At 47.9% G+C, this 22,959-nt stretch overlaps 9 protein-coding genes across 9 annotated transcripts; 6 read left to right on the top strand and 3 right to left on the bottom strand.

Moving 5' to 3' along the window:
* Positions 1-189: 189 nt before the first annotated feature.
* Positions 190-2,261, bottom strand: METBIDRAFT_75647 (uncharacterized protein; the record flags this gene model as incomplete). Its single annotated transcript, XM_018858431.1, has 1 exon — positions 190-2,261. One exon carries the CDS (start codon positions 2,259-2,261, stop codon positions 369-371), a length of 1,893 nt encoding a protein of 630 aa, XP_018709288.1. The 3' UTR covers positions 190-368.
* A 2,752-nt stretch (positions 2,262-5,013) lies between these two features.
* GUS1 (glutamate--tRNA ligase) lies at positions 5,014-7,167 on the top strand (the record flags this gene model as incomplete). The annotated part of the gene is made up of 1 exon (XM_018858252.1): positions 5,014-7,167. The coding sequence occupies one exon, from the start codon at positions 5,014-5,016 to the stop codon at positions 7,165-7,167; it is 2,154 nt and encodes a 717-aa protein (XP_018709287.1).
* Positions 7,168-7,731: 564 nt separating this feature from the next.
* Positions 7,732-9,419, top strand: PHR3 (1,3-beta-glucanosyltransferase; the record flags this gene model as incomplete). Its single annotated transcript, XM_018859183.1, has 5 exons — positions 7,732-7,845; positions 7,906-8,031; positions 8,086-8,630; positions 8,690-9,134; positions 9,198-9,419. The coding sequence occupies 5 exons, from the start codon at positions 7,732-7,734 to the stop codon at positions 9,417-9,419; spliced, it is 1,452 nt and encodes a 483-aa protein (XP_018709286.1).
* Positions 9,420-9,587: 168 nt separating this feature from the next.
* On the bottom strand, positions 9,588-11,036 carry METBIDRAFT_80156 (uncharacterized protein; the record flags this gene model as incomplete). Its single annotated transcript, XM_018859182.1, has 1 exon — positions 9,588-11,036. The coding sequence occupies one exon, from the start codon at positions 11,034-11,036 to the stop codon at positions 9,588-9,590; it is 1,449 nt and encodes a 482-aa protein (XP_018709285.1).
* A 307-nt stretch (positions 11,037-11,343) lies between these two features.
* EXM2 (Exm2p) lies at positions 11,344-12,054 on the top strand (the record flags this gene model as incomplete). Its single annotated transcript, XM_018858254.1, has 1 exon — positions 11,344-12,054. The coding sequence occupies one exon, from the start codon at positions 11,344-11,346 to the stop codon at positions 12,052-12,054; it is 711 nt and encodes a 236-aa protein (XP_018709284.1).
* Positions 12,055-12,096: 42 nt separating this feature from the next.
* Positions 12,097-13,519, bottom strand: STE24 (zinc metalloprotease; the record flags this gene model as incomplete). The annotated part of the gene is made up of 2 exons (XM_018859181.1): positions 12,097-13,452; positions 13,502-13,519. The coding sequence occupies 2 exons, from the start codon at positions 13,517-13,519 to the stop codon at positions 12,097-12,099; spliced, it is 1,374 nt and encodes a 457-aa protein (XP_018709283.1).
* A 1,714-nt stretch (positions 13,520-15,233) lies between these two features.
* Positions 15,234-17,751, top strand: LMO1 (Lmo1p). Its single transcript, XM_018856402.1, has one exon. The coding sequence runs from the start codon at positions 15,704-15,706 to the stop codon at positions 17,696-17,698; it is 1,995 nt and encodes a 664-aa protein (XP_018709282.1). The 5' UTR covers positions 15,234-15,703; the 3' UTR covers positions 17,699-17,751.
* A 336-nt stretch (positions 17,752-18,087) lies between these two features.
* DRS1 (putative ATP-dependent RNA helicase) lies at positions 18,088-20,112 on the top strand (the record flags this gene model as incomplete). The annotated part of the gene is made up of 1 exon (XM_018855340.1): positions 18,088-20,112. A coding segment is annotated over one exon (2,025 nt), but the record flags the coding sequence as incomplete, so codon positions are not given.
* A 731-nt stretch (positions 20,113-20,843) lies between these two features.
* On the top strand, positions 20,844-21,856 carry SYS1 (Sys1p). Its single transcript, XM_018856401.1, has one exon. It carries the CDS (start codon positions 21,070-21,072, stop codon positions 21,424-21,426), a length of 357 nt encoding a protein of 118 aa, XP_018709280.1. The 5' UTR covers positions 20,844-21,069; the 3' UTR covers positions 21,427-21,856.
* Positions 21,857-22,959: the final 1,103 nt, after the last annotated feature.

Genomic DNA, 22,959 nt, shown 5'->3' with positions numbered 1-22,959 from the left:
CTGGAGCGCGAATTCTTTCTACGTAGGAAAAAAAGTGGGTTTGTTGCAGCGGGACAGAGATGAAGAGGAAGCCTATTTCACGAAGTGTTTTTCTTTTGGTCTTACGAGGTTGATGTGTATATTTTGGCACTGGTGTATGTTGGTGAGTGTTGATGCTGCCGGTGTATGTATATACTATCAGTGTATATTGATGCTACCGGTGTATGTATATACTATCAGTGTATATTGATGCTACCGTATATGGGATGTTACCGGTGTATGTGATGCTACGGGTATATGGGATGTTACCGGTGTATGCGATGCTACCGGCCATGCTACCGGCGAGTGTAATGCTGATATGAGCGGCGAGTATAACCAGTATACCCGACCTAGATGACGTCTAAGAAGAACTCGAAGATGCTGACGCCGAGGCTGATGAATATGATGACGATGATCATCATGGTGATCCTGGTCGTGCTGGACTCGTTGATGCTGTCGCTGACGATGTTCAGGAACTCCAAGAACACCTTGCACCTGTCGTTGAGGACCTGGACCCGCTGCTCAATCTCGAGGTATTCCCTCAACGCGTTGTAGAGAGGGTGCAAGGCCGGCTCCATCGACCAGAAAAACTCGGGCGTGTCCAAGATGGAGCTCAGGAGGTTGACGTCGACCCGCAACTTGAACAACTTGCCGGACTTCTTGAGGAGCTGCTGCCGCTTGAGGCCGAGGCGCCCGGTCAAGGCCAACTTCTTGGGCAACTTGGAGATCAGCAGGAGGCTGTGGACCATCCTGCTCTCGAAAAGCCCCAACTTGGTCAGCTGCGCGATCGCATGGGACATGGTCAACTTGATCAAGTGGTCGCCGCTGCGCAAGGTGATCATGTCGTTGAAGATGCGCGGCCGGTGCAACTGGGGGTCGTAGTCGAAGTGGAACTCCTCGGTCTCGATGTCCTGCTCGCTGATTGGGTTGATGAGGATGGGCTCGGGCACCTCGCTGGCGAAGGCGAGGTCGGCGAGGATGTTCTTCTCGTGGGTCTCGGAGAGGTTCCAGAACACGACGATGCCGTACTGCAACACGAACATCTCCGCATGGTACTTGAGGAGCTCGGCATGGTCCTCGGCGCCCGGCTTGCCGTCCTTGCTGCTGCGGGGCTTGCCCAGGAGCGGCGGCGGCGGCGGCACGCTGCAGCCCGCCTGCTGCCCCGGCGGGAGGCCCGACTGCAGGCCCGGCAGGTCCGGCGGGGCCGAGCCCGCGGGTGCGCTGGCGGCCACGTCGAGCGGCGGCGCAAAGAACTGCGGCTCCGAGGGGTCGAAGGGCCCGCTGTTGTCGGAGCCGCTGGTCTCGGGGTCCATGGAGTAGTTGTTGGCGTCCTCGGGGGTCTCCACGCCCGAGTAGTACTCGTAGAGGTGGTCGGTCTGCTCGGACTTGGCGATCATCTTCTCCATGTACCGCTTGTTGGGGAGCGCCTTGGCCGAGTCGTTGGACCTGACGCGCAGCCCATCCGTGCCGGGGAGAAGCGGGAGCGTGTAGGGCACGTAGAGCGCCTCGTCGTACATGCGCGGCGCCACGTTGTGGTTCTTCTCCACGAACGCCATGAGCGCCGCGAGGCTGAACTCCTCGCAGATGTAGTAGGCCGTGACCCTGCTGAACTCCTTGGCGCGGGTTTCCTTGGCCATGAGCTCCGCCCGGCTGCGCTGCAGCTGGCCCTGGAGGAGCGCGGGCCGGGGATCCGGCGCGCCCAGCAGCCCGCTCGCGCCGTCGCCGCGGCCCGCGTCGTCCGGGATCAACACGAGCCGCTGCGAGTTCTTGGACGTGCGCGCCGGGAGGTGCTGCGCGAGCACGTTGCGCCGTCGCTGCTGCTCCGCGGCCAATGCCGGCACGGCCACGGGCGGCGACATGCTGCGCTGCGCCGGCGCGAGCGGGTTGCTGGGCGTGCCGGCCAGGGGGAGCCTGCTCTGCCCGGACGGAATGTCGCTCAGGTTGCTGAGGAGCTTGTCGACGGAGATGTCCGTGTACTTGTTGGCCCGCGCCGCAAGCCGCCGCTGGAGGCCGTGCGGGCCGCGCGACGGGCGCGGCTGCTGGGGGCCGGGCGGCGGGTGTTTTGGTTGTTGTTCCTGTTCCTGCTGCTGCTGTTTTTGCTGCTGTTGCTGCTGCTTGCGGTAGTTCTGGCCGGCAAAGGGTGCCCTGGTGCCACGGATGACATTTGTGCGCGAGTCCGTGACGAGGATCGACGGCGAGCGCTTGGCCGTCGGGCGCGCGGAGCCGCTCGCGCCGAGAGACATGGGGCGGGGGTGTTTGTGAGGAGGGGGCCCGAAGAAGAAGAGTAGTAGGCAAGCTGCGGATCCACGAAGGTGAGCGCGGGCTGGTGAAGGGCGCGGTGCACGGGTGTCGCCCTGGGCCGGGGCAGTGGGTGTGAAATGGGAAGCCAGCCGGGCGGCAGTTTGGGGCGGAAGTTTGGGAGACAATTTGGGGACACTTTGGGACGGCTGTTTGGGGCTGGAAACGGCCGCGGACGGGTGGTTTCTGGAAAATGCGGAAAGAAACAGGCGGCAGACATACGGTGGAGCTGGCGCTCATCCGTGTTTTATTAGTGCGAGTGGGTGCGTGGCTGCGAGAGGGTGTGAGAGGGCGAACGCGAGATCGGGCCCATTGATGGTGCCAACTCCGAAGGTAGCGTGCAATTGTGTCGGCGTCCTGTTTTTCGGCGTCCGGTTGTTTCTTCACTTATTTCAGCGGCCAGTTGTTTTTTCCGATTTGTACGGCATTAAATTGATCCAGCGTCCAATTAGTCCAGGACCCAATTATTTCAGGACCCGATTATTTCGGGGTCCAATTATTTCAGGGTCCAATTATTTCAGGGTCCAGTTGTCTCATCCAATTACTTCAGCACCCAATCGTTGTAATTAATTTTCATCCAGTTTTTTCAACCATTCAATTGGCACAGCGCGAATTATTTCAGGACCTAAGTATTTCGTCCAATTATTTCTTCCAATTATTTCAGCATCCAATTATTTCTTCCAATTATTTCAGCATCCAGTTATTACCTCCAATCATTTCAGTATTCAATGGATACAGCGCCAAATTAGTCCAGGACACAATCATTTCATCCAATTATTTCAGCGTCCTGTTTTTCCATCCAATTATTTCAGCATCCATTTCATCCAATTATTCCAGCATCCATTTCATCCAATTATTCCAGCATCCAGTTATTTCCTCCAATTATTCCAGCATCCATTTCATCCAATCATTTCAGCATCCAGTTATTTCCTCCAATTATTTCAGCATCCATTTCATCCAATCATTTCAGCATCCAGTTATTTCCTCCAATTATTTCAGCATCCATTTCATCCAATCATTTCAGCATCCAGTTAATTCATCCACTTATTTCATCCAATTTTTCAGCATTCAATTGTCACAGCGCCCAATTATTTCAGGACCCAAATATATCACCCACTTATTTCATCCAATCATTTAAGCCTCCATTTCATTCAATCGGCCCAGCCGCCTACTTTGAGAAGTGGCTGTGGCCTGAGCAGAAAAACCAAAACGCCGGTCAGAAGACGGCTTGCAACAACAGGCGTATTTCCGAGGCTTGATGCAGAGCAGCGGAGCCCCGTGTGGAATGCAGTTCAGCTGAACCAGTACGAACAGCTTCTGGCAAAACCAAGAATAATGCACCAGAATGATTCGGCGTTTCAATCACAACCACTTTTGCGCAACCGCAAGCAGTCCATTTCATGGTTCGGCCTGGACTGGATGAGCGTGCTGACGCCGCAGTGAGCGTGGAACGAGACATGTCTTTGATTGTGCAGTTGCAGCCTTGGCATGGAAACATACCACGAGCCCCTCTCTTGTATTCGGCCTGCCAAACGAACCCACCACGATACCGGGTTCCTAGATCTATGCTATTTGCTGCTTTTGGGACGAGGCACCCGTTGGAGGGCGACTGCCAAGCAGCATTGACTGCATATACTAGTTGGTGGATAGACGGAACTTGCCTCTGCTCCCAGTGGCTTTGGCAGATGGCAAAGATGCTGGGGCACGAGCACGTGTGTCTCACCTTTTTCGAGAATTGCGTGGCTCGTTCTTTGTTTCATCTCTTCACTTGCGTGAGAACATGTTGCGGGGAGGTGGTCAAGCACGCACCAGAGCGTTGTATCTGGGCGATGTACCCTCGGTGTGATCTGGAACTCAATTGAGCAGCGTGTATTGCTGATGCCGCCCTTTTCATGGCAAGGCGGGACAATGCGGCACTCGTTGGCCAATTTGACGGGAACGTGCGTTCTCATCAGACCCGCTTCTTTCGACCGCGGTGCTGATTGTTTTTAGGGAAAGGGTGTGAGCCCATTCCTCTGCCCCAAGAGAGAGGCGCTGCTTCGAAGTACTGCCCAGCTGATGGCCATTTTTTACCTGGGGAAAGGCCCGCCTACTTCTCACAGCAACGAAGCTCAATCTGCGCCCGTGGCTACAGCCTCACTCGAAGCTGTGTAGCTTGCTTCGGCTGTCTTGGTCTCATCCACTTCACTATCTGAGCTCCCTAATGATGATGGCATCTCACTACTAGCACTGAGCTCGTGGCATTCTTGTCTCCGTGAGGCAGCCTCATAAAAGCTATAGTACTACCACGCGGCCATAGGACTGCGAAAACGCTCCTTACAGCCTTGCAGGTCCCTCCAATGGCAATGGACTATACAGAAGAGGCGTACGCGAGGCTTCCAGAACACCTGCTTCAGCGTCCATGTCAGCTTCATCAAGTGAGGATGACGCTGGACGCTTTTCAGAGCTGCAGCTGGTTCTACATGCAGCCCGTCATAAAGCGTGGATACCACTAACTGGTATCCGACTTCACCAGCGGAGACCCAGCGCGTGACTCCGGCTGGCTGCCACCCACAGTATGGATTCGAAGACCCGTTGCATGGAACACCGGCCGCAGGGCCCGCGCCAGGCGCGTCACGTGACGCGTGTTCTCGCCGGAGGAATTTTTCTCACCCGGCTCCGCCCTCTGCCCTCTTCTCCCCCCACAGTTTCGATACCATGCTGACCTTGACCGTTGCCGCCAAGGCACCGTTCCTTGCGTACGCCTCGATTATCGCAGCCGGCTTTGTCCGGGCCGAATCCGACGTTGCGGTGGCCCTCGAGTACGTCGACGACAAATCCGCCAGTGCCTCTACAGACGTGTCTGCGGTCCTCACCGTGGACGGCCAGACCACGGCCGGCGAGCCCGAGATTTTGCACGTGCTTGCCTCTTTGGTGCCGTCCATTGCCGCCACTACCCAGCAGTCCGACGCGTGGGTGCAGTTTGCCCTGCACAAGTTGGCCAACAAGAACTTCAAGGCCTTGGCCTCCGACTTGGAGAAGTTGGACGCCCACTTGAACTTCCGCTCGTTCATGCTCGGCCACCAGGTGTCGTTGGCCGACATCGCCGTGTGGGGCGTCTTGCGCGCCAACGCGCTCATGGGCTCCGTGCTCAAGAACGACGTGTACATCAACATCTCCAGATGGTACAACTTCATTGCCACGGACGCCAAGTTCGACGTGGCAGACCGCACCACCAAGGCCATCAACGAGATGAGAAAGCTGGCCAAGGCCGCCAAGGGCGAGAAGAAGGAGTCGCACAAGGCCAACTTCGCCATCGACTTGCCCAACGCCGAGATGGGCAAGGTGGTGACCCGGTTCCCCCCTGAGCCTTCGGGATACTTGCACATTGGGCACGTCAAGGCCGCCATCTTGAACGAGTACTTTGCGCACGCGTACCAGGGCAAGTTGATCATCCGCTTCGACGACACCAACCCCTCCAAGGAGAAGACCGAGTTCCAGGACGCCATCATCGAGGACTTGGCTCTCATGGGCATCAAGGGCGACAAGGTCACGTTCTCGTCCAACTACTTCGACCAGATGTACGACTTGGCCATCCAGATGATCAAGGACGGCAACGCCTACTGCGACGACACTCCCATGGAGACGATGCGCGAGCAGAGAATGGTGGGCGACGCGTCGGCCAGAAGAGAGCGCACCGTGGACGAGAACTTGCGCGTCTTCACGCAGGAGATGAAGGCTGGCTCCGAGGACGGGCTCAAGAACTGCTTGAGGGCCAAGATCGACTACACGAACCCCAACAAGGCCTTGAGAGACCCGGTCATCTACAGATGCAACCTCACCCCTCACCACAGAACCGGCACCCAGTGGAAGATCTACCCCACCTACGACTTCTGTGTGCCCGTGGTGGACTCCATCGAAGGCGTCACCCACTCCTTGAGAACCAACGAGTACCGCGACCGCAACCCGCAGTATGACTGGATCCAGAAGGTCTTGAAGTTGCGCCACGTCGACATCTGGGACTTTGGAAGAGTCAACTTCATGAGGACGTTGTTGTCCAAGCGGAAGTTGCAGTGGTTCGTGGACAAGGGATACGTGGCCAACTGGGACGACCCAAGATTCCCCACCGTGCGGGGTGTTAGAAGAAGAGGCATGACTGTGGAGGGTTTGAGAAACTTCATCCTTTCCCAGGGCCCCTCCAAGAACATCATCAACTTGGAGTGGTCTGCCATCTGGGCCATGAACAAGAAAATCATCGACCCAGTTGCCCCCAGACACACTGCCATCGACGTCAAGGACGTGGTGCCCGTCACTATTGCCAAGGGGCCTGAGTCTGTCGTCAGCGAGGACAAGCCCAAACACAAGAAGAACCCCGACGTCGGCTTGAAGAAGGTGTTGTTTTCCAGCAAGGTTTTGGTGGAGCAGGCGGACGCCGCCTCCTTCGCTGAATCCGAGGAGGTTACCTTCATGGACTGGGGCAATGTCATCATCAAGAAGATCCACAAAGAGGGCGATGTTGTCAAGTCGATTGACGCCGAGTTGCACTTGGAGGGTGACTTCCGGAAGACCGAGAAGAAGGTCACGTGGTTGGCCGACACCGAGGACAAGACCCAGGTTGAGTTGGTCGACTTTGACCACTTGATCACCAAGGACAAGTTGGAGGAGACCGACAACTTCGAAGACTTTATCACCCCGGTGACCGAGTTCAAGGGCGAGGCCTTCGCCGATCTCAATGTCAAGTCTTTGAAGAAGGGCGACGTCATTCAGTTCGAGAGAAAGGGCTACTACAAGGTCGAGTCAGATCTCTCGGAGGGCGACAAGATGGTATTCTACACCATCCCAGACGGTAAGACCGCCCCCAAGAAGAAATAAGTGGTTGTACTCACCTAACTCTGCGCACACGAGCAGATCTATTGTGTCAAATACGAAGCGGTTGGAAATTCTCATGTAAATGTTTGACCATCAAATAAATTTGCATCCATGTTCTTGCTTTCTGCTTTGCCAACCAACTGACAATGGTGTAGTTTTTTAACTATAAATTAAGTGACGCTTCCCTTCCATTCTTGTAGTCAATGGGAATGGTGGGGATTACAGCCGTAGAGTCTCCCAGCAACACAATTGGAAACCCATCAAACAGTTTGTTGCCATCGCACACGTCTATCTCGAGATGAATTGGCAGTATTTGAAGGACGAATTTTGCAGCCGTTGTTGCGAGACTGCCACAACACACAAGCAATAAAACGAACTGTTTTTTTTCCTTCCTTTTGCGCAAACAAAATATTTTGACTAAGTACATTGTTTTTTTACTGCGTTCTGCATGATTTTCTGTCGTTGTCGTGATGTGCCCAACGCTCGCACAAAGTACTTTCTCTGAAGCGCACTTCGACCTCGCGACTAATACTTTTTGTGCTCGACATCTATTCTTTACTATCATCAATGACAGTTATGCTTTTCTTCACTCTTGTCCTCTATTTCCCAGCCGCATTAGCTTCAATCCACCCGATAACGGTTGTGGGCAAAAGTTTCATCGATACTGTCACACAGCAGCCCGTATGTATTTGCAACTGACTACTTGATATTCTAAAAGCGAGCTTCATACTAACGCTTCAGTTCTTTATCAAAGGAGTGGACTACCAGCCGGGTGGCTCTTCGGGCGCCTTTCAATCCTTCGACCCCTTGTCGGATCCACAGGTTTGCGCCCGAGATATCGCTCTATTTCAGAAAATGAAACTCAATGTACGTTCAATGTCGCGTTTTGTCTGCATTTTGCCCACTCTGTACTAACCAAAGACCATCCGAGTTTACAATATTGACAGCAGCTTGAACCACGATGCATGTATGACAATGCTTGCTGCTGCTGGAATATACTTGGTTTTGGATGTCAATTCGCCATTGCCGGACCATCATCTCAACCGGTATGAGCCGTGGTCTACATACACAAAAGAGTACCTCAATAATGTCTTCCTGGTGGTCCACCAGTTCAGCACATATAACAATACTTTGGCCTTTTTTGCGGGAAATGAAATTATCAATGACGAAATATCCGCTTCCAAGTCTCCAGTTTACGTCAAAGCAGTGGTGAGGGATATCAAGCAGTACATTCGATCAAATTCTCCCCGAATAATTCCCGTGGGATATTCTGCAGCGGATGACCTTAACTATCGAGTTCCGTTGACACGTTTCTTGGAGTGCGCCACAAAAGACTCCACTGAAGCGATAGACTTTTATGGTGTCAACTCCTACCAGTGGTGTGGCGAACAAACCTTTTATACAAGCGGATATAGCGTACTCGTCGACGCATATATCAACTTTTCGAGGCCTGTGTTCTTTTCGGAGTATGTGTGATGTCAGAACTGTACCTATTTTCATTCATCCATCCATACTAACTTTTTAGGTACGGTTGCAATACGGTTCAACCACGCAAGTTTGGAGAAATGAGGTCACTTTATTCAGAAGACATGAACCGAGTGTTTAGTGGAGGGTTGATTTATGAATTCACTCAAGAACCAAACAATTATGGGCTTGTGCGAGTTCTTCCAAACAAAAATGTACAGCTTCTTCCTGACTTCCACCAGGCGAAAAGGCAATTTGCTGCTGCTGCAGAATTGAAACCAAGTACTGGATCAAGACGCAATCTGCGTGGAAAAGTCAAAGTGAATCCAAGTCCTCCCAAGTGTGAGGCAAATTATGCCAAAATTCATACCACTAAAATTCTTCCTCCGTGTCCTGTGTTAGATCTCATTCACAAAGGAGTGAAAAGCAAGCAAGGAACGTATGTCCAGCTTACTGATTCCTTACTTAAGTCACCGTTCAAAGTTTTGGATGTTGATGGAAAGCTGGTCTACCTAGACTCTCCAAAAGTGGACATGCAAGAAAGCCTTTTGCCTGAATGGGACTATCAGAATGGTATGTATAAAGCCGAGGTCTTCGCAAACGAAGGCGAAGGAGAGATTGAACCATGTGCCGATTCTGATGATAGCATGTGTGATACTTTAACTCACGATTCGCCGTCCACTAGTCAGACTCTGGGCGGAGATAAAGCTGAGCAGCCGAATTTGTTGGATGCATTTCTCCAGAAAGTCAACTGGATCTTTGCATATCTATTTGATGCTGGATCCACTTAGCAGATTCTGTAGAATCGTGCGGACGATTCGCTCTTCTGCCAGTTGACCGTATAGAGGGATACTAACAAGATGAAAAGTGGCGGCTCGCGGTTTAGAAAATCACATACTTGTATTTCATGTTGTCATATTGTCCATCGTGGGTTTGTTCACTTCCATCATCACGTGAGTTTAATACATGATTCTTCTTGAAAAAAGAGTTTGCAATTTGTGATCGTAGACAACCAAAGAACATTTGTTGTTCAATAGAATAGGTGCAAGAATAATGTACCACTCGTCTTGACGTAGGCTTGATATTTTCTTCGTATCTTCTTTGATGGTAAATCCACAGTTCTTGCAAGTGCGCACAACTTTGGGAGCTTCTTTCACGACTATCGTCAAGAACGGAATTGCCGATAAATTCTTCAAAAAACCCTCGAATGTATTCGAAAGAGACTCAAATCCATCAGACCCTTCCTCTTGAATAACATCGAGGGTGCTCTTTTCGTGCTGATGCGAAAAAGTATGGAAAAGGTCAAAGCTCGTCAAAACGATCTCCTTAAGATTCGCGTAGCCGCCTGCGCCAGAGCAGACCAACTTAAAGAAGTTGTTGTACTTGGTGAAATTGAACTTCGGTTTGTTATCCGCAGAGTCCACGTGGTAAAATATAGCCGAGCTTATGTCAATGCTCAACCTGGAAAGCTTGTCGTTAACTTTCACAAGATCGATGAGCGAGAGATCCGTGCCATGCTGCATGAGGGACATTTCGAGCGATGATGTTTCCACGAAAAGTCCCACGCATTTTCTTTTGGCCGTTTTTTTGGAGTCAACATATATGCACGCAGACAACAGCAAAGATTCGATCGAGGGAGGATGTGACGGAGACTCGGAAACAAGCTTTTGCTCGTTGATTACGAAATTGTTGAGGTGCAAAATTGAGATTCTCTGGAAAATGCTTGTGAAGAGGGACACATGACTCGCTTTGAACGGTATGGTCCATCCGGACTGTGCGGTCAATACGAGCTTCTCAAGACAGCGGGTTTGCTTGTGGGACTTGAAACGGGACTTGAGCCCCAGGAGGGACGCCGATTCCACGAGCTCGGGCGCAAAGTCGAACTGGGGAGAAATTTCTGAGAGCCTGACTTCCTTCAAGCCAAACGCTTCGTTGAGCAAAGATTGCAAGCTCTTGACAAAATAGCGATACTCCGATAAATCTGACTTCAGGGTATCCACCGCATAGCTTCCGGCGATATGGGTATGGGCGTTGAAATTGCTGTACGTCGGCGGGTTCACAAAGTGTACCGATGTGATGAAATTGATCTTGCCACTCGGCTCGCTGGAGACAAAACGACGTGCCAACGATGAGATCTTATGCGGTAGGTGCGCCTGGGCAAAGCTGTCGAATTTCAAGGCCGACAGAAAGCTTAGTTTGCGGTACAAGAAGAATTTCAGGATTATGGTGTTGAGCTTGGAGCATGTCAACGCAAGCAGGAGCAAGTCGTTGACGTTTTTCTGCACGTGTGACAAGATCTGGAGGAGCACTTCGAATGGAAGCAGGCAGATGTGAAGCGGAGGGTAGGCTCCATCAGTGCGGCGATTGAACGCCACCTTTTTCCGGCCAATTAACTGGTATTTTTTCATGTGAGCAGCAGAATAGGCCTGGGACCGAGTGAAGCGGCGATTGCCGGGAATTTACGGTGAGCAAGAATCTCGCTTTCTGGGAAGAATGTAATTAAATGAGATATCTCCACACTCCAGATAGTGCCAGTGCGCACTGTATTGGACGTGCGAGTGCGCGAAGCCATGAGGCCAATTTATGTGAGAACTAGGGCTTTACAACCGACACTGCAAAAGATATATTGTGGAGGTTTGTCAAATATCAGATACCTTGCACATTCATTTTTGCAAGCAACTATCTGCGCAGCACGTCCACGCACCCAGACACACAATGGCAGATGATCAGCGAAAGCTCTTGGAGCAGCTCATGGGCAAAGAGGCATTGGACTCGTTCCAGGTCAAGAGAAAAGAGGTCGAGATGACCAATCCCCGGGTGTGCAAAGCGTTTCTTGTGGGCACCTGTCCGCACGACCTCTTTGCTGGCACAAAGCTAAATATTGGTAGGTGCCCGTCCTTGCACTTGGAAAAGCATAAGCTCGAGTACGAGTATCGTACGAAAAAGAAGAACGACAAATTCCCCAGCTTTGAGCACGAGTATTACAAGCTGCTTCAGAAGTATATCGATGAGATTGACTTCACCATTGCCACTGCGCTCAAACGCTTGGAGCACACCCCGGAGGAAAAGGCCAAGATCGCCGCCGTCACAAAAGACTTGGACGTTCTAGATACAAAAATCGGACTCATGACTTCGGAAATCCGATATTTGGCGGCCGAGGGCGAGACCCAGAAAGCCTTTGAGCAGAGTGCTCGTTTGGAGGAAGTCCTGAAGCAGCGAGACGCGCTAGCGGATCAGGCCAGACTCATTGCGGAAAACATTGGGCAGTCTGCGCAGCAGAAGCTTCAGGTGTGCGAGGTGTGCGGAGCGTACCTCTCTCGGCTCGACAGTGACCGGAGATTGGCTGACCACTTCATCGGCAAAATCCACTTGGGCTACGCGCAAATGAGGGCGGATTTTGACGAGTTGAAGAAACGCTATGGCTAGAGAGGTTGCCCTCATACATTCCGAAATACATATCGATTCCTATCACTTTTCCTCTGTGGCTTCGACTTCCAACTTGACGTCTCCGATTTTCTCCTCAGAAACGTACCCAAGGGCGCTCAATCTGTCGGCCAAGATTGGGTGTGAGTGGTTGTAGGCAGAATACAACCAGTCAGTGTTCAAAGAGCCCAAGTTCTTGGTGGAAAGTTTGATTAAAGAGGCTGCGAGGTCCTTCGTGTATCCCTGGTCCTTTGCGTACTCATCCGCCTGGTACTCGTTTTTCCGCGACAAAATGTTCATCAAGGCCTGGGTCACACAGTTCATTGGTGCGCTCACATATCCAAACAAACTGAAGGCAATGAAGGCTGGGTAGACCTGGGTGAAGCCGAACGAGTGGAACAAAGACTTGTTTTCAAGGAAGGCCGAGAACAAAATAAAAGTGGTGGCCACCGTCGCTTGAGTAGCAAGCAACATTTGGGGCAAGTGGTTCAACTTCCAGTGGCCGATTTCGTGTGCCAAGACAGCAACAGTTTCCTCGGTGGTGTTGTGCTCGACCAACGTATCGTAAAGCACAATTTTCTTACTCCACGGCAAACCAACGAAAAAGGCGTTCGAGTGGGCGCTTCGGGTGGAGCCATCAATCACAAACAATTTGGTGAGGGGGAAGTTGTTTCTTTTAGCCAAGGCCTCGATTTCGGTCTTCAACTCGCCGTCCTCGAGCGCAGTGAACTTGTAGAAGAGAGGGAGAATCAAACTAGGGATTATCGTCATGAAAAAAAGCTGAGCGGCCAAAACAAACACGCATGCGTATGATACAAATGACACGCCGTAGTGGTCAATGATACGCAAGAAACCGTAGACAAAAGGAGACCCCAAGGAGACCATGAGCAATAAAGACTTGATTGCGTCTGTGATCCACACTTTTACGGTGGACTTGTTGAAGCCGTATTTCTCTTCCAAGACAAAAGTCTTGTAGTAAGACATGGGCAAGGCCTCCAAGGTGGAAAGCGCGGTGGTGATGGCAAAAAACACAATGCTCTGAGACATCACAGAAGCACCGAAAAAACGGCCAATGACAGAAACACGGGATAAGCGTAAAGAGACAGAACTGGCGAAAGACCACATGCGAGGCAAGACATCAAACTTGATGGCAGCAAGTTCCTTGACAACGTCAATGGCATTACTGACAAAGGCAAACCGCGACTTGGCTCTCGAGTACTCCTGGGATTTCAAAAACACTTCCTGAGTGACCTCTTTTTTGATGGACGCGGGGGGCTCGGTTCTCTGGAAAACCTGGTGCTGTCTATAGTCGATATAAGATTCGAACACGTACTTGCCTAGCAAGAGGGTTGTCACAACTGATTTCCAGTCGATGCTGGGATTGTCCAAGAAAGACAAAGACTAGATGTTAGTGGCTGTATTAATATCTGAATGGCTGCGGGACACATACACTAGCTAAATTGAACATGCTTGTGGAGAAGTACGGACTTTCTGGTGGTTTTCCATGTGCGCGTTTTGGCGTGGGGCTCTAGAGGCCACGTCGAAAGGCAGGAAACGCGCGAGATAGCTGAGACAAGTCCACGCCTAAAATAGCAGAAAACCCGAGTGGCAAAAAAAAAACAAATATTGAGTCACGAACGTGTAATTTCGGTACGCAATTTTTTCGTGGCCTCAACTTGGAGGCCTGGTTGGAAGCGGCAGCGTGACCACAACATATGAAATTCGGACCGCGCATACTGCCCTTGCCTTGAAGCTATAGTGCTCGTCTATTGTCACGTGGTATCCGCCATGTAGGCATCTCTCACGTGGCAAGAGGAAAAAACTTCCGTACAGGGAAAGTTTTTTCCCTTTCCTTTCTTCCGCAAGGGTCCTTAGAGAATAGTAGTATTCTAAGGATCCGAAGTACCGTACATACTTGAATTGAGAAATCTGGTACTAAAATCTATGAAGGTACATCAGTATTCGCACGAATGAAAATTTTGGGACCAACTCGGACAGGACTCTCAGCAAAGTAGTGGCTGTGGGATATACTTTGGAGCAATGCGCGAAGTATGTTTTTGAAGACAAACTCATGAAACAAAATTGAAAAGAGAGGGGGCTGAAAACCAGCTGCTTAGTTCGAGGCTGCCCGTTCAAGCATTGGCACACACCCGGCAATGGGAAGTGAGAACGGAGAATGTTGCTTCCCACGAGCTCAATCGGCGACGCACATCAGACAGGAATTTTTCCTTCTTCCGGTGCTGTTTGTTAGTATACCAACAGAGAACAGAGTACCAACAGAGGATGGAATACCAACAGAAAATAAAATAACAACAGAAGATAAAATACCGAAACGAGCTTTGACACTTGGTACGTAGCTGGGAGCTGTTTAAAGGTTTTTATATATATTAATAAAAAAAAAAAAATTGCCCCTTTAAGCAGATGAATCTACCAAAAAAAAGAGAAAGAGGATAAAACACCAACAATGTGTACCATACCAGCAGTGTTAGTTGTACCAATAGTGCATACCATATCAACAGCCTCGCTTTGTATGAAAACTACAATCACACCGTGTAGTCTAAATATTTCTGGCTCAGCTCCTCGGGCATTTTTCGCGAGTTATGCAGCATAATGCAGACGGACGGTTCTCGCTTTTCGTTGCCCATCTGATAAATTGCCCATCCGGCCAGTCACATCAAGAAGTGCACATCTAGCTTTCATAATTACTGTTTGCATTCGTATCCTAGCCGCGTATCTCGTATCCAGATCAACGTAAACTCAAATGGCAGCTGACGCAATTATGGATGAGCAGCAGGGCCTGTTTCCTCACTCGTTCACCTTGTTCAAAGCCACTATCGTATAGAGTACATATCTTAAACTCCTGCACACAAGTATATGCGAGAACACTCTGAGAGACCATAGTTCGACTCAGTTAGGCCAGATTAAGTCGTGCAGCTTTCTTTTTTGGTGATAAAAAAAGGTGTCCAGAGCCACCCGCATGCCAAAAAACTTGACACTAGCAGTCCTTCGCAATAATCAGCAATCCCCTTACAATGAAACGTTGCTTGTTCGAATAATTGTTGTAATAATTTGACCCTCGTTCCCGTACTCTGTTCTTCCCAAAGCGCATATGCAGTTGAAGGTTGTGCGGCCTTGAACTCGCGGAATGCCCCAAAGCATTCAATGGACCAATGAACGTCCGAGGTTCATCTTCAGAAGTCTCGTTTTGGTCAAGGAAGCATAGACCGGGGATTCCTTCTTCTCATTCAAGGGCATTCATCACGCTCATTTGGCTGTCAAACTTTCTTGTTCTCTTCATTATGATGATCGGGAAAACCCACTGTCCCAAGATTTGGCGTTGTATTTTGAATGCAGTCCCGTGTCCTATTCTTTTCTATGGTAAGGATTTTTTTACCTAATACCGGGCACCCTGCAGACACTCCTGTCTCTGACGTGTTCCAAGCACTGGGAATAATTTTTTTGTATTCTTGAGTGGAAGCTCACAAGCCTTGACTTCACTCCTCGGATACATTGGACATTCCCCATTGCTTTCCAATACGCATCCAAGTGAACTAGTCACCCGTTTCCTAACCTTCTTTCAATCCCAGCTCGCGACTAGGAACCTCTCAGGGCGAAATCCATCATTCAAAAACAGGTCTAGTTTCATTTCTAAATGGCCGAATCTTCGAGAACAATTAATCACAGGCTCAACGAGCTCTTGAGTGAAGGCAAAGCTTCTCAAATAAAGCTCGATGTTGAGTCAGCCCTCAAGTACTCAGACATTTTGAAGCAAAACATTCTAGGCAAAGACAAGCAAGAAAAAGTGAATTCCATAGTTGTTTTTGCGAAGCTTTTAGATTGCGTTTCTGCGCCCGAATCTGAATCTGTATCTCCCGATTTTCAGTTGATCTTGGACGAAAGCCTATTCGATGCTTTGTTCTCGATTGTGTCGATGAAAATGTCTGCAGAGACATACAGAGCGATTTTGAAGATAGCTCTTTTGTCAATTTCTGGGGGAATGTACCCTTCGTGGTTCGGCAAGTCTTCTATTGACATTTATTTGCCGATTTTTCAAAGTCTTGTCACTTATTTAGATGTGATTGATGTTATGACTGCCAAGTTGTACACCTCCGAAACGAAGGTCGTATTGAGCTCCATCTATTTGGTAAACGAGCTCATTGAAAAGGCATTGCAATTCAGCTATGATCGTATCATCACCCTCAGTGGCCGTCTCAAGCATGTGAAGTTTTTTTTCACCATCACAACATTGGAAGAAGTAGAAGAAGCTCATATGCAAACGGCTATATCCGCTTTGGAAAAATCCTACTTAAGCTTGAATGAATACTTGAGTAAGACACGTTTTCATATGTCTCTTACTTCCCATCAAGTCATGCTCACAAACCTTTTCGTATTCTTGGACGTCTCCTTAAATGAGTTCGGAACGCCTGCGTCTACTGAGGAATATGTGAAGGCGGGATTCACCGCAGATCCAAAAACATTCGTGACTGAGAAATTTACTATATTGCTTGCCATGGACTTGAAGGTCTTCTTAAAGGACCCTAATATGGCTTTTAAAAAGAAGTTCCACGAAGAGTTAATTATGAGCGACCACAACCGCACGTTCCCGTTATATCTTTTTATATCGGAGTGCACCAAGTTGTGGCTCGACATCTTTTACGAAAAAAAGACATACCCTCGTATCGCCAGTCACATTCTTTCTTGGGAGTTGATGATCTATTACTCAATGAACAACTGTTTATCTCTATGGCAGGAGACAAATTCGGTTTTGGAAAACTCTTCCGACATCAAGGGAATCATTGAGCTCCTTAAAATCAATATTTCAATCCTAGAGAATTCTCTCGCTGGCGTGGGTAATATTGAAGAGAGTTTGGAAGACTTCACCAAAAGAACCACAACGGAGATTCGCCGCGAACAATTTGATCACATGAAAAGCACTCATGCCTTGAAATGGGCGCCAAGATTCAAGGGGTTCGACAAAACCTTGGCCAAGGAAACTATAGACTTTGTTTGCGAACAAAGAGTTATGCAACTTCTCAAAGGCTCATGGGTTCATACCGAAGCCCATGCGGACAGACTTTTCGATGGCAAAGTGAAGAAATCTATTTCGTCAAACTACTATTTTATCATGCTAAGTCCAAATAGAAGGCTTCTCCATTACAAGGAGTTTAGTGAGGTGACTACCTTGAAGCCGACTTTGGAAGAGATGGAGTCGCAGTCTATTGCTTTAAAAGACATTTCCGAATTAAAGTCCATAAAAATTGGAAATCTGATTGGAGAAGATGACAAGGCGAAAAGCGATTCTTTGATTTCGGTTAAGGGAACCATCTCGTATGAGAAAATTATCTTATGGGATCGGCATCAGAAGACGCTACTTAGTTTCTATACCAATTCTGAGGATAAGAAGGCGGTCTGGTTAGATGGGTTGAAGATGTTGAAGGGCTTGTCCCAGGAGAAAGACTTATCAAAGGAAACCGCGCAGCAATTGACATCTTTGCAAGAAATCAGAAAAAACACACAATTACTTGTCTTGGAAAGCAAGGATTTCGAAGACGTTGCGCCAAAAGATGAGGTTGAAAGTGATGATAGCGAAGAGTACTACGATCTTGACGAGTTGACAAGTATCTCAGAGAATTTTCACTTCGAGTAAATGAATATAGATATATACGATACGACTTGATAATTGTCAGAACATTTCGACTCCTAGAATTGAGTAACCACTCAAGCTCCAATCTCTCACGTCTGCTTCGCGGCTTGCGGGGGAACATACTGTGCCATCGCTTTTATGTGCAAGCCGCTGCGTTTATGCCATCTCAAGAAAAAAAAGGCGCATCTCATTTGGACTGAAATTCTAAACCGGTCTAAAACCACGCAGCATTAAGAATGGGGAAGAAAGGCAGATCAAAGGCACCCAAAGAAGATTTACTCTTAACAATTGACAGCGACTCCGAAGGCGAAGTCCAAGTTGCCGAAAGCGACTCCGAGGCTGAGCTAGAAGAGAAGAAACCTGATGCTGAGGATGAAGATATTAACCCAGACTTCAAGTTTTCGTTGGACGACTTCCAGACCACCAGCACAACAGATGGCTGGGAATTTAGAGTGATCGAGGATGACAAGGCCCCAAAGAAGAAAGACGTGAACCTCGACGAAATTTTGAGAAGAAAAGGCGGATTGACTGGACTTGTGGAAGGTGAGGCTGAACCCACGGCGGAAGCCGAAAGCAAGAACGCTACCTCTATCGGTTCAGCTGAAGAAGAATCGAACGATAATTCAGAGCTGACTGGTCAAGAAGCAGATGCGGAGGCAAAAGACGATGATGACGAGCTTGCCATGGATGGTTTTGGCATGGGCTTCCTGGAGGACGTGGAAGACGACGAGGCTGCTGAAGACGACGACGAAGGCAATGATGATAATGAAGAGGAAGAAGTTTTGGATGAAGGTGCGGATGGCAGTGACTCTGAAAAAGATGAGGACTCTGCTGACGCGATCGCCGATTTTTTTGAAAAGGCTGATGAGGCTGAAGATCCACACAACACGTTCCAGTCCCTAGATCTCTCTCGTCCAGTCTTGAAAGGGTTGTCTAATTTGGGATACACTAAGCCCTCGCCTATCCAGGCTTCTTCCATTCCTATTGCTCTTATGGGCAAGGATATAGTCGCAGGTGCCGTCACAGGTTCGGGTAAGACTGCTGCCTACATGATTCCCATCATTGAGAGATTGCTCTTCAAGCCAACAAAAATCGCGTCGACAAGAGTCATTGTTTTAACCCCAACCAGAGAATTGGCTATCCAAGTGTGTGACGTGGGAAAGAAAATAGGTCGTTTCATCAACAACCTCACCTTCGGTTTGGCTGTGGGTGGCTTGAATCTCAGACAACAAGAGCAACAGTTGAAAACTAGACCTGATATTGTTGTCGCTACTCCAGGTAGATTGATTGATCATATCAGAAACTCTGCATCATTCTCCATCGACAACTTAGAGATTCTCGTCATGGATGAGGCAGATAGAATGTTGGAGGAAGGTTTCCAGGTGGAACTCACAGAGATCTTGACTTTGATTCCAAAACACAAGCGGCAAACAATGCTTTACTCCGCGACGATGAACACCAAGATCCAAGACTTGATCCAGTTATCGTTGAACAAACCTGTGCGTATTATGATTGACCCGCCAAAAGCAGCAGCTTCAAATTTGGTGCAAGAGTTTGTTCGTATTCGTAAAAAGGATACCATGAAGCCCGCGCTCTTATACCAGCTTCTAAAAAGTTGTGATCCTCAGCAGCAAAGCCGAATTGTGGTCTTTGTTTCCAGAAAGGATACCGCTCATAGACTTAGAATCATACTTGGTCTCTTGGGTATGAAGGTGTCTGAGTTGCATGGATCTTTGTCCCAGGAACAGCGTCTCAACAATGTCAACGACTTCAAAAACTTGACTGTTCCGGTCTTGATCTGTACAGATTTGGCAGCAAGAGGTTTGGATATCCCCAAAATTGAGATGGTCATCAATTATGATATGCCAAAGTCGCATGAAATCTATTTGCATAGAGTTGGAAGAACAGCGAGAGCAGGTAGAGACGGTCGCTCTGTCACATTGGTGGGAGAAGCTGCTGCCGACAGAAACATCGTGAAAGCAGCGATCAAATCGTTGGAATCTAGTGAGTCTCAGCAAAAGGCTGTATCCAGACTGGTGGACTGGTCTGAAATTGAGACGGTGCACAAAGTAATTGAGGACAAAGAGGCGCTCATAGAAGAAGTATTGGAGGAGGAAAAAGAGGCAAAAGATCTTCTTTCTGCTGAGATGGAAATGAGTAAGGCAGAAAATCTTTTGAAGCATGGAAAAGAGATCTATTCAAAACCAAAGAGAACCTGGTTCGAGTCTGAAGCTGACAAAAGAAAAAACCTGGCATTGCAAGAATTGTCCAAGAACAAAACTAAGCTCAATTCCAAGAAGAGAAAACAGAAGGAAGTGGAGAAAGAAACTGGCAGATCTTACAAAAAGACGAAGGTTGACAGAGTCAACACCCAGGGAAAAGCACGTAATAGCAAAGGAGGCAAGAAGAAAGGTAAAAAATAATTGAAGTCACGCGCATACCGTTGATGAGCTATTCTTATAAGTGAATTACATATGTATCGATGCATAAACACTTACTGTTCTTTCCGTATCTCTCTTATGCGGGCGTTTATAGTGACAAGCCAAGAGCCTTTTAGGTTCTAATCATTTCGCATTGACAAGATCTAAGCTGAAGATGCGGACATTAATCGCTAAGAGGTTAGCGGCGTCTAGTCTAGATCTCTTTCATGAAGAGCAGATTAGGGACAATACTACGCCATGAAATTAAATAAGTGAGCCATTTCAAAGTTTGGATGATATGCAATGTCAAGTCCTTTAGAGGATTTCATGAGTGACCATCCGCAATCATACGTTCTTTCAAATCATCCCTTCTAGTACTTATTTGGCTCTACATTTTCAAAAGCTTTTTGGCTAAATCCCAAAATTCAAATATAAAGAGGTGATATCTGCTTGTTGAATACATCAATGAAAGAGACAGACTTTCACAGAATAACCGTAGTTTGTGCGAGACATCTATAAGTTACATCTCGAAAATAGCATAGAGTTTCTTTAGCTGATCATTCACGAGGGTTTTTTTTCTTCTATGTCAGTTTGCTGTGTTACTTAATTATCAAAATACTCATAAAGCCTTATCTTATCGATTGTCGATGAGGAAGGCCGCTTCTGGTCACGTGACTATATTCAAACGTGAGCGCCAACTTGTGCCACATAAACCTACTTTCGGTCACACAATTACATCACATAATGTCTTGGTTCAGGGCTGAATATCTACCGGTTGGCACGAAAGAAAATTCTGCTAATACTCCACTACGAATATCTTGTCAAATCTTGCTTCTCCAATGTTTCTATTATCTAGCTGCGTTGGTAGTCTTTTATTTGGTGTCTCTGCTCAATGGGTACGACTTCACTGTCAGTTGGGTGTTCTCATGGGAGTTGATAGAACCAGATAATGCAATGGGACTCATTTTGTTTGCATTGTGGCTTTTCGACTCTCTTCTCTGTGTCTTGTTTGTTACTATTATCGTGGGAAGATCAAAGCTCGCATGGGACTTTGCAGTGACGGTTCACATCCTCAATGTCATTGTTGTGTGGCTATACACTGGCAAATTTCCAGCATCATTTCTTTGGTGGTGTTTACAAATCATATCTGGGGTAATTTTGGTCACGTTGTCAACTTACTCCACAAGATGGAAAGAGTTGCGCACAACATTTTTTGATGAGATGCTAGAGCAGCAAGAATTAGGAGAGGTTAGGCAAGAGGAGGATTCAATCCACATGAATGATTTGCCTCCGCGTTCAAATCAGGATTAAATGATGAAATAAGTCATTGCAACTGTGTATGTCATTTTTTTATTTTGGGCAAGATCATAAAAACCTTTTAAAACGCTAAATCCTGGACATTTTTTGGAGGAAACTGGATGTACCTATCTACACATGAACTGTGTTGACGTGTGGATGAACGATGGAACGATTTCAGGTTTGATTTCCATTCAAAATATGAAAGGTCATAATCTTTTTTTTTTTTTTTTTCATTTTCGAAAGATAAAGACCACTTCAAAAGTAAGACGCTGGTAGAGATGTAAGCTTAGTTACTGAAATAGCAAGACCTCTTTTCTAACGATGTATGTGGCTAGTTTAATATAATCATGTTTTCGGCCACATGATACGATCTTTGTAAAACAGACTTTGGGGCACACATATGTGTTTGTGCTCCTACTAATCACTGACTTTATAAAATAACATGGAGTATCTGATCACTTTAGTAAACTCTGAAACGCCTTGAAAATACGAGCATTTAGAGATGAGCTTGATATACTATGTGATCAAAAAATGCATACAGGGGAGTTCGCGTTCAGAGGCATCATCAACGTATGGTACTGTGCGCCATATATTCCGTGCCAAATCTGACTCCCAATGATGGCAAGAGAATAGTTCCAAAAAATGATCGAACCAGAGCTTTGAAGAATTATAATATGAATTTGTCTTAAATGCCTGTGGCACCACTACTGCTTGTTAATATGCAAAACTTTGTCACACAAACAATCAAGCTACGATCACTGTTTTGACAATACAGTTTCTCTTCAAGGCGAAAATGGCTTGTCGGTCAATAAGTTTCTTCACCATTTGACAATCATTCCACAGTTCTAAGAAACATAATGAAGGCTTATTCATTCAAGTAATTGCTGGGCTGAAACAAATTCGTCAGCATGGTCTTTAACTTCAGCCCTAACCCATGGAAGGGCCTGCATCCTGTTTCATCCCGGTGAGGCTCATGACAATTTGGTTGTTGTGCTTGCGTCTGTTCCTTTGCATGCATTTGAAAAACCTGTTGAGATAGATGACCCACCCAGTATGGTGGTTGGGGCACGTACTCTAAAGGCGAAGCCACCTCGCAGTGGTCGGCTGTATAAGACATGAAAAACTTTTCATGTCTCCCTTCTTCCTTCTTTAAGGGAATCTCCTCTTCATAGATCTGCATCTTAATCGGTTCTTACGTTATCATAAGCTAAGTCCCACCGATGTGATCCTTACCATAGTACTGTTTGTTCACATGTTTTCGCCACCCTAGATGCTATACCAAGACGTGCCCGGTATACGCATACTAGGACTGTCTATAACATTGACCAAGGCTCTGGCCGGCTATGGTTTCAATGCAAGATAGACTTCAACAAAATGGCTTCGCACAGTATGCAGTAACGTGGATGGGATATTCCCTTGGGGCTACTGCGAACCTCAACAAGATCTAAGTCTACACTGTCTTTCAGCCCAAAAGGAGATGACATTCTCCTCTTTAAACTAAGCGCCAATCTTAATGTACACTTAACAATGCACAAATTTGATTTA

The sequence above is a fragment of the Metschnikowia bicuspidata genome (genome assembly GCF_001664035.1).
Source record: "Metschnikowia bicuspidata var. bicuspidata NRRL YB-4993 chromosome Unknown METBIscaffold_10, whole genome shotgun sequence".
Lineage (NCBI taxonomy): Eukaryota > Fungi > Ascomycota > Pichiomycetes > Serinales > Metschnikowiaceae > Metschnikowia > Metschnikowia bicuspidata.
This window is presented reverse-complemented; position numbering and strand designations above follow the sequence as displayed.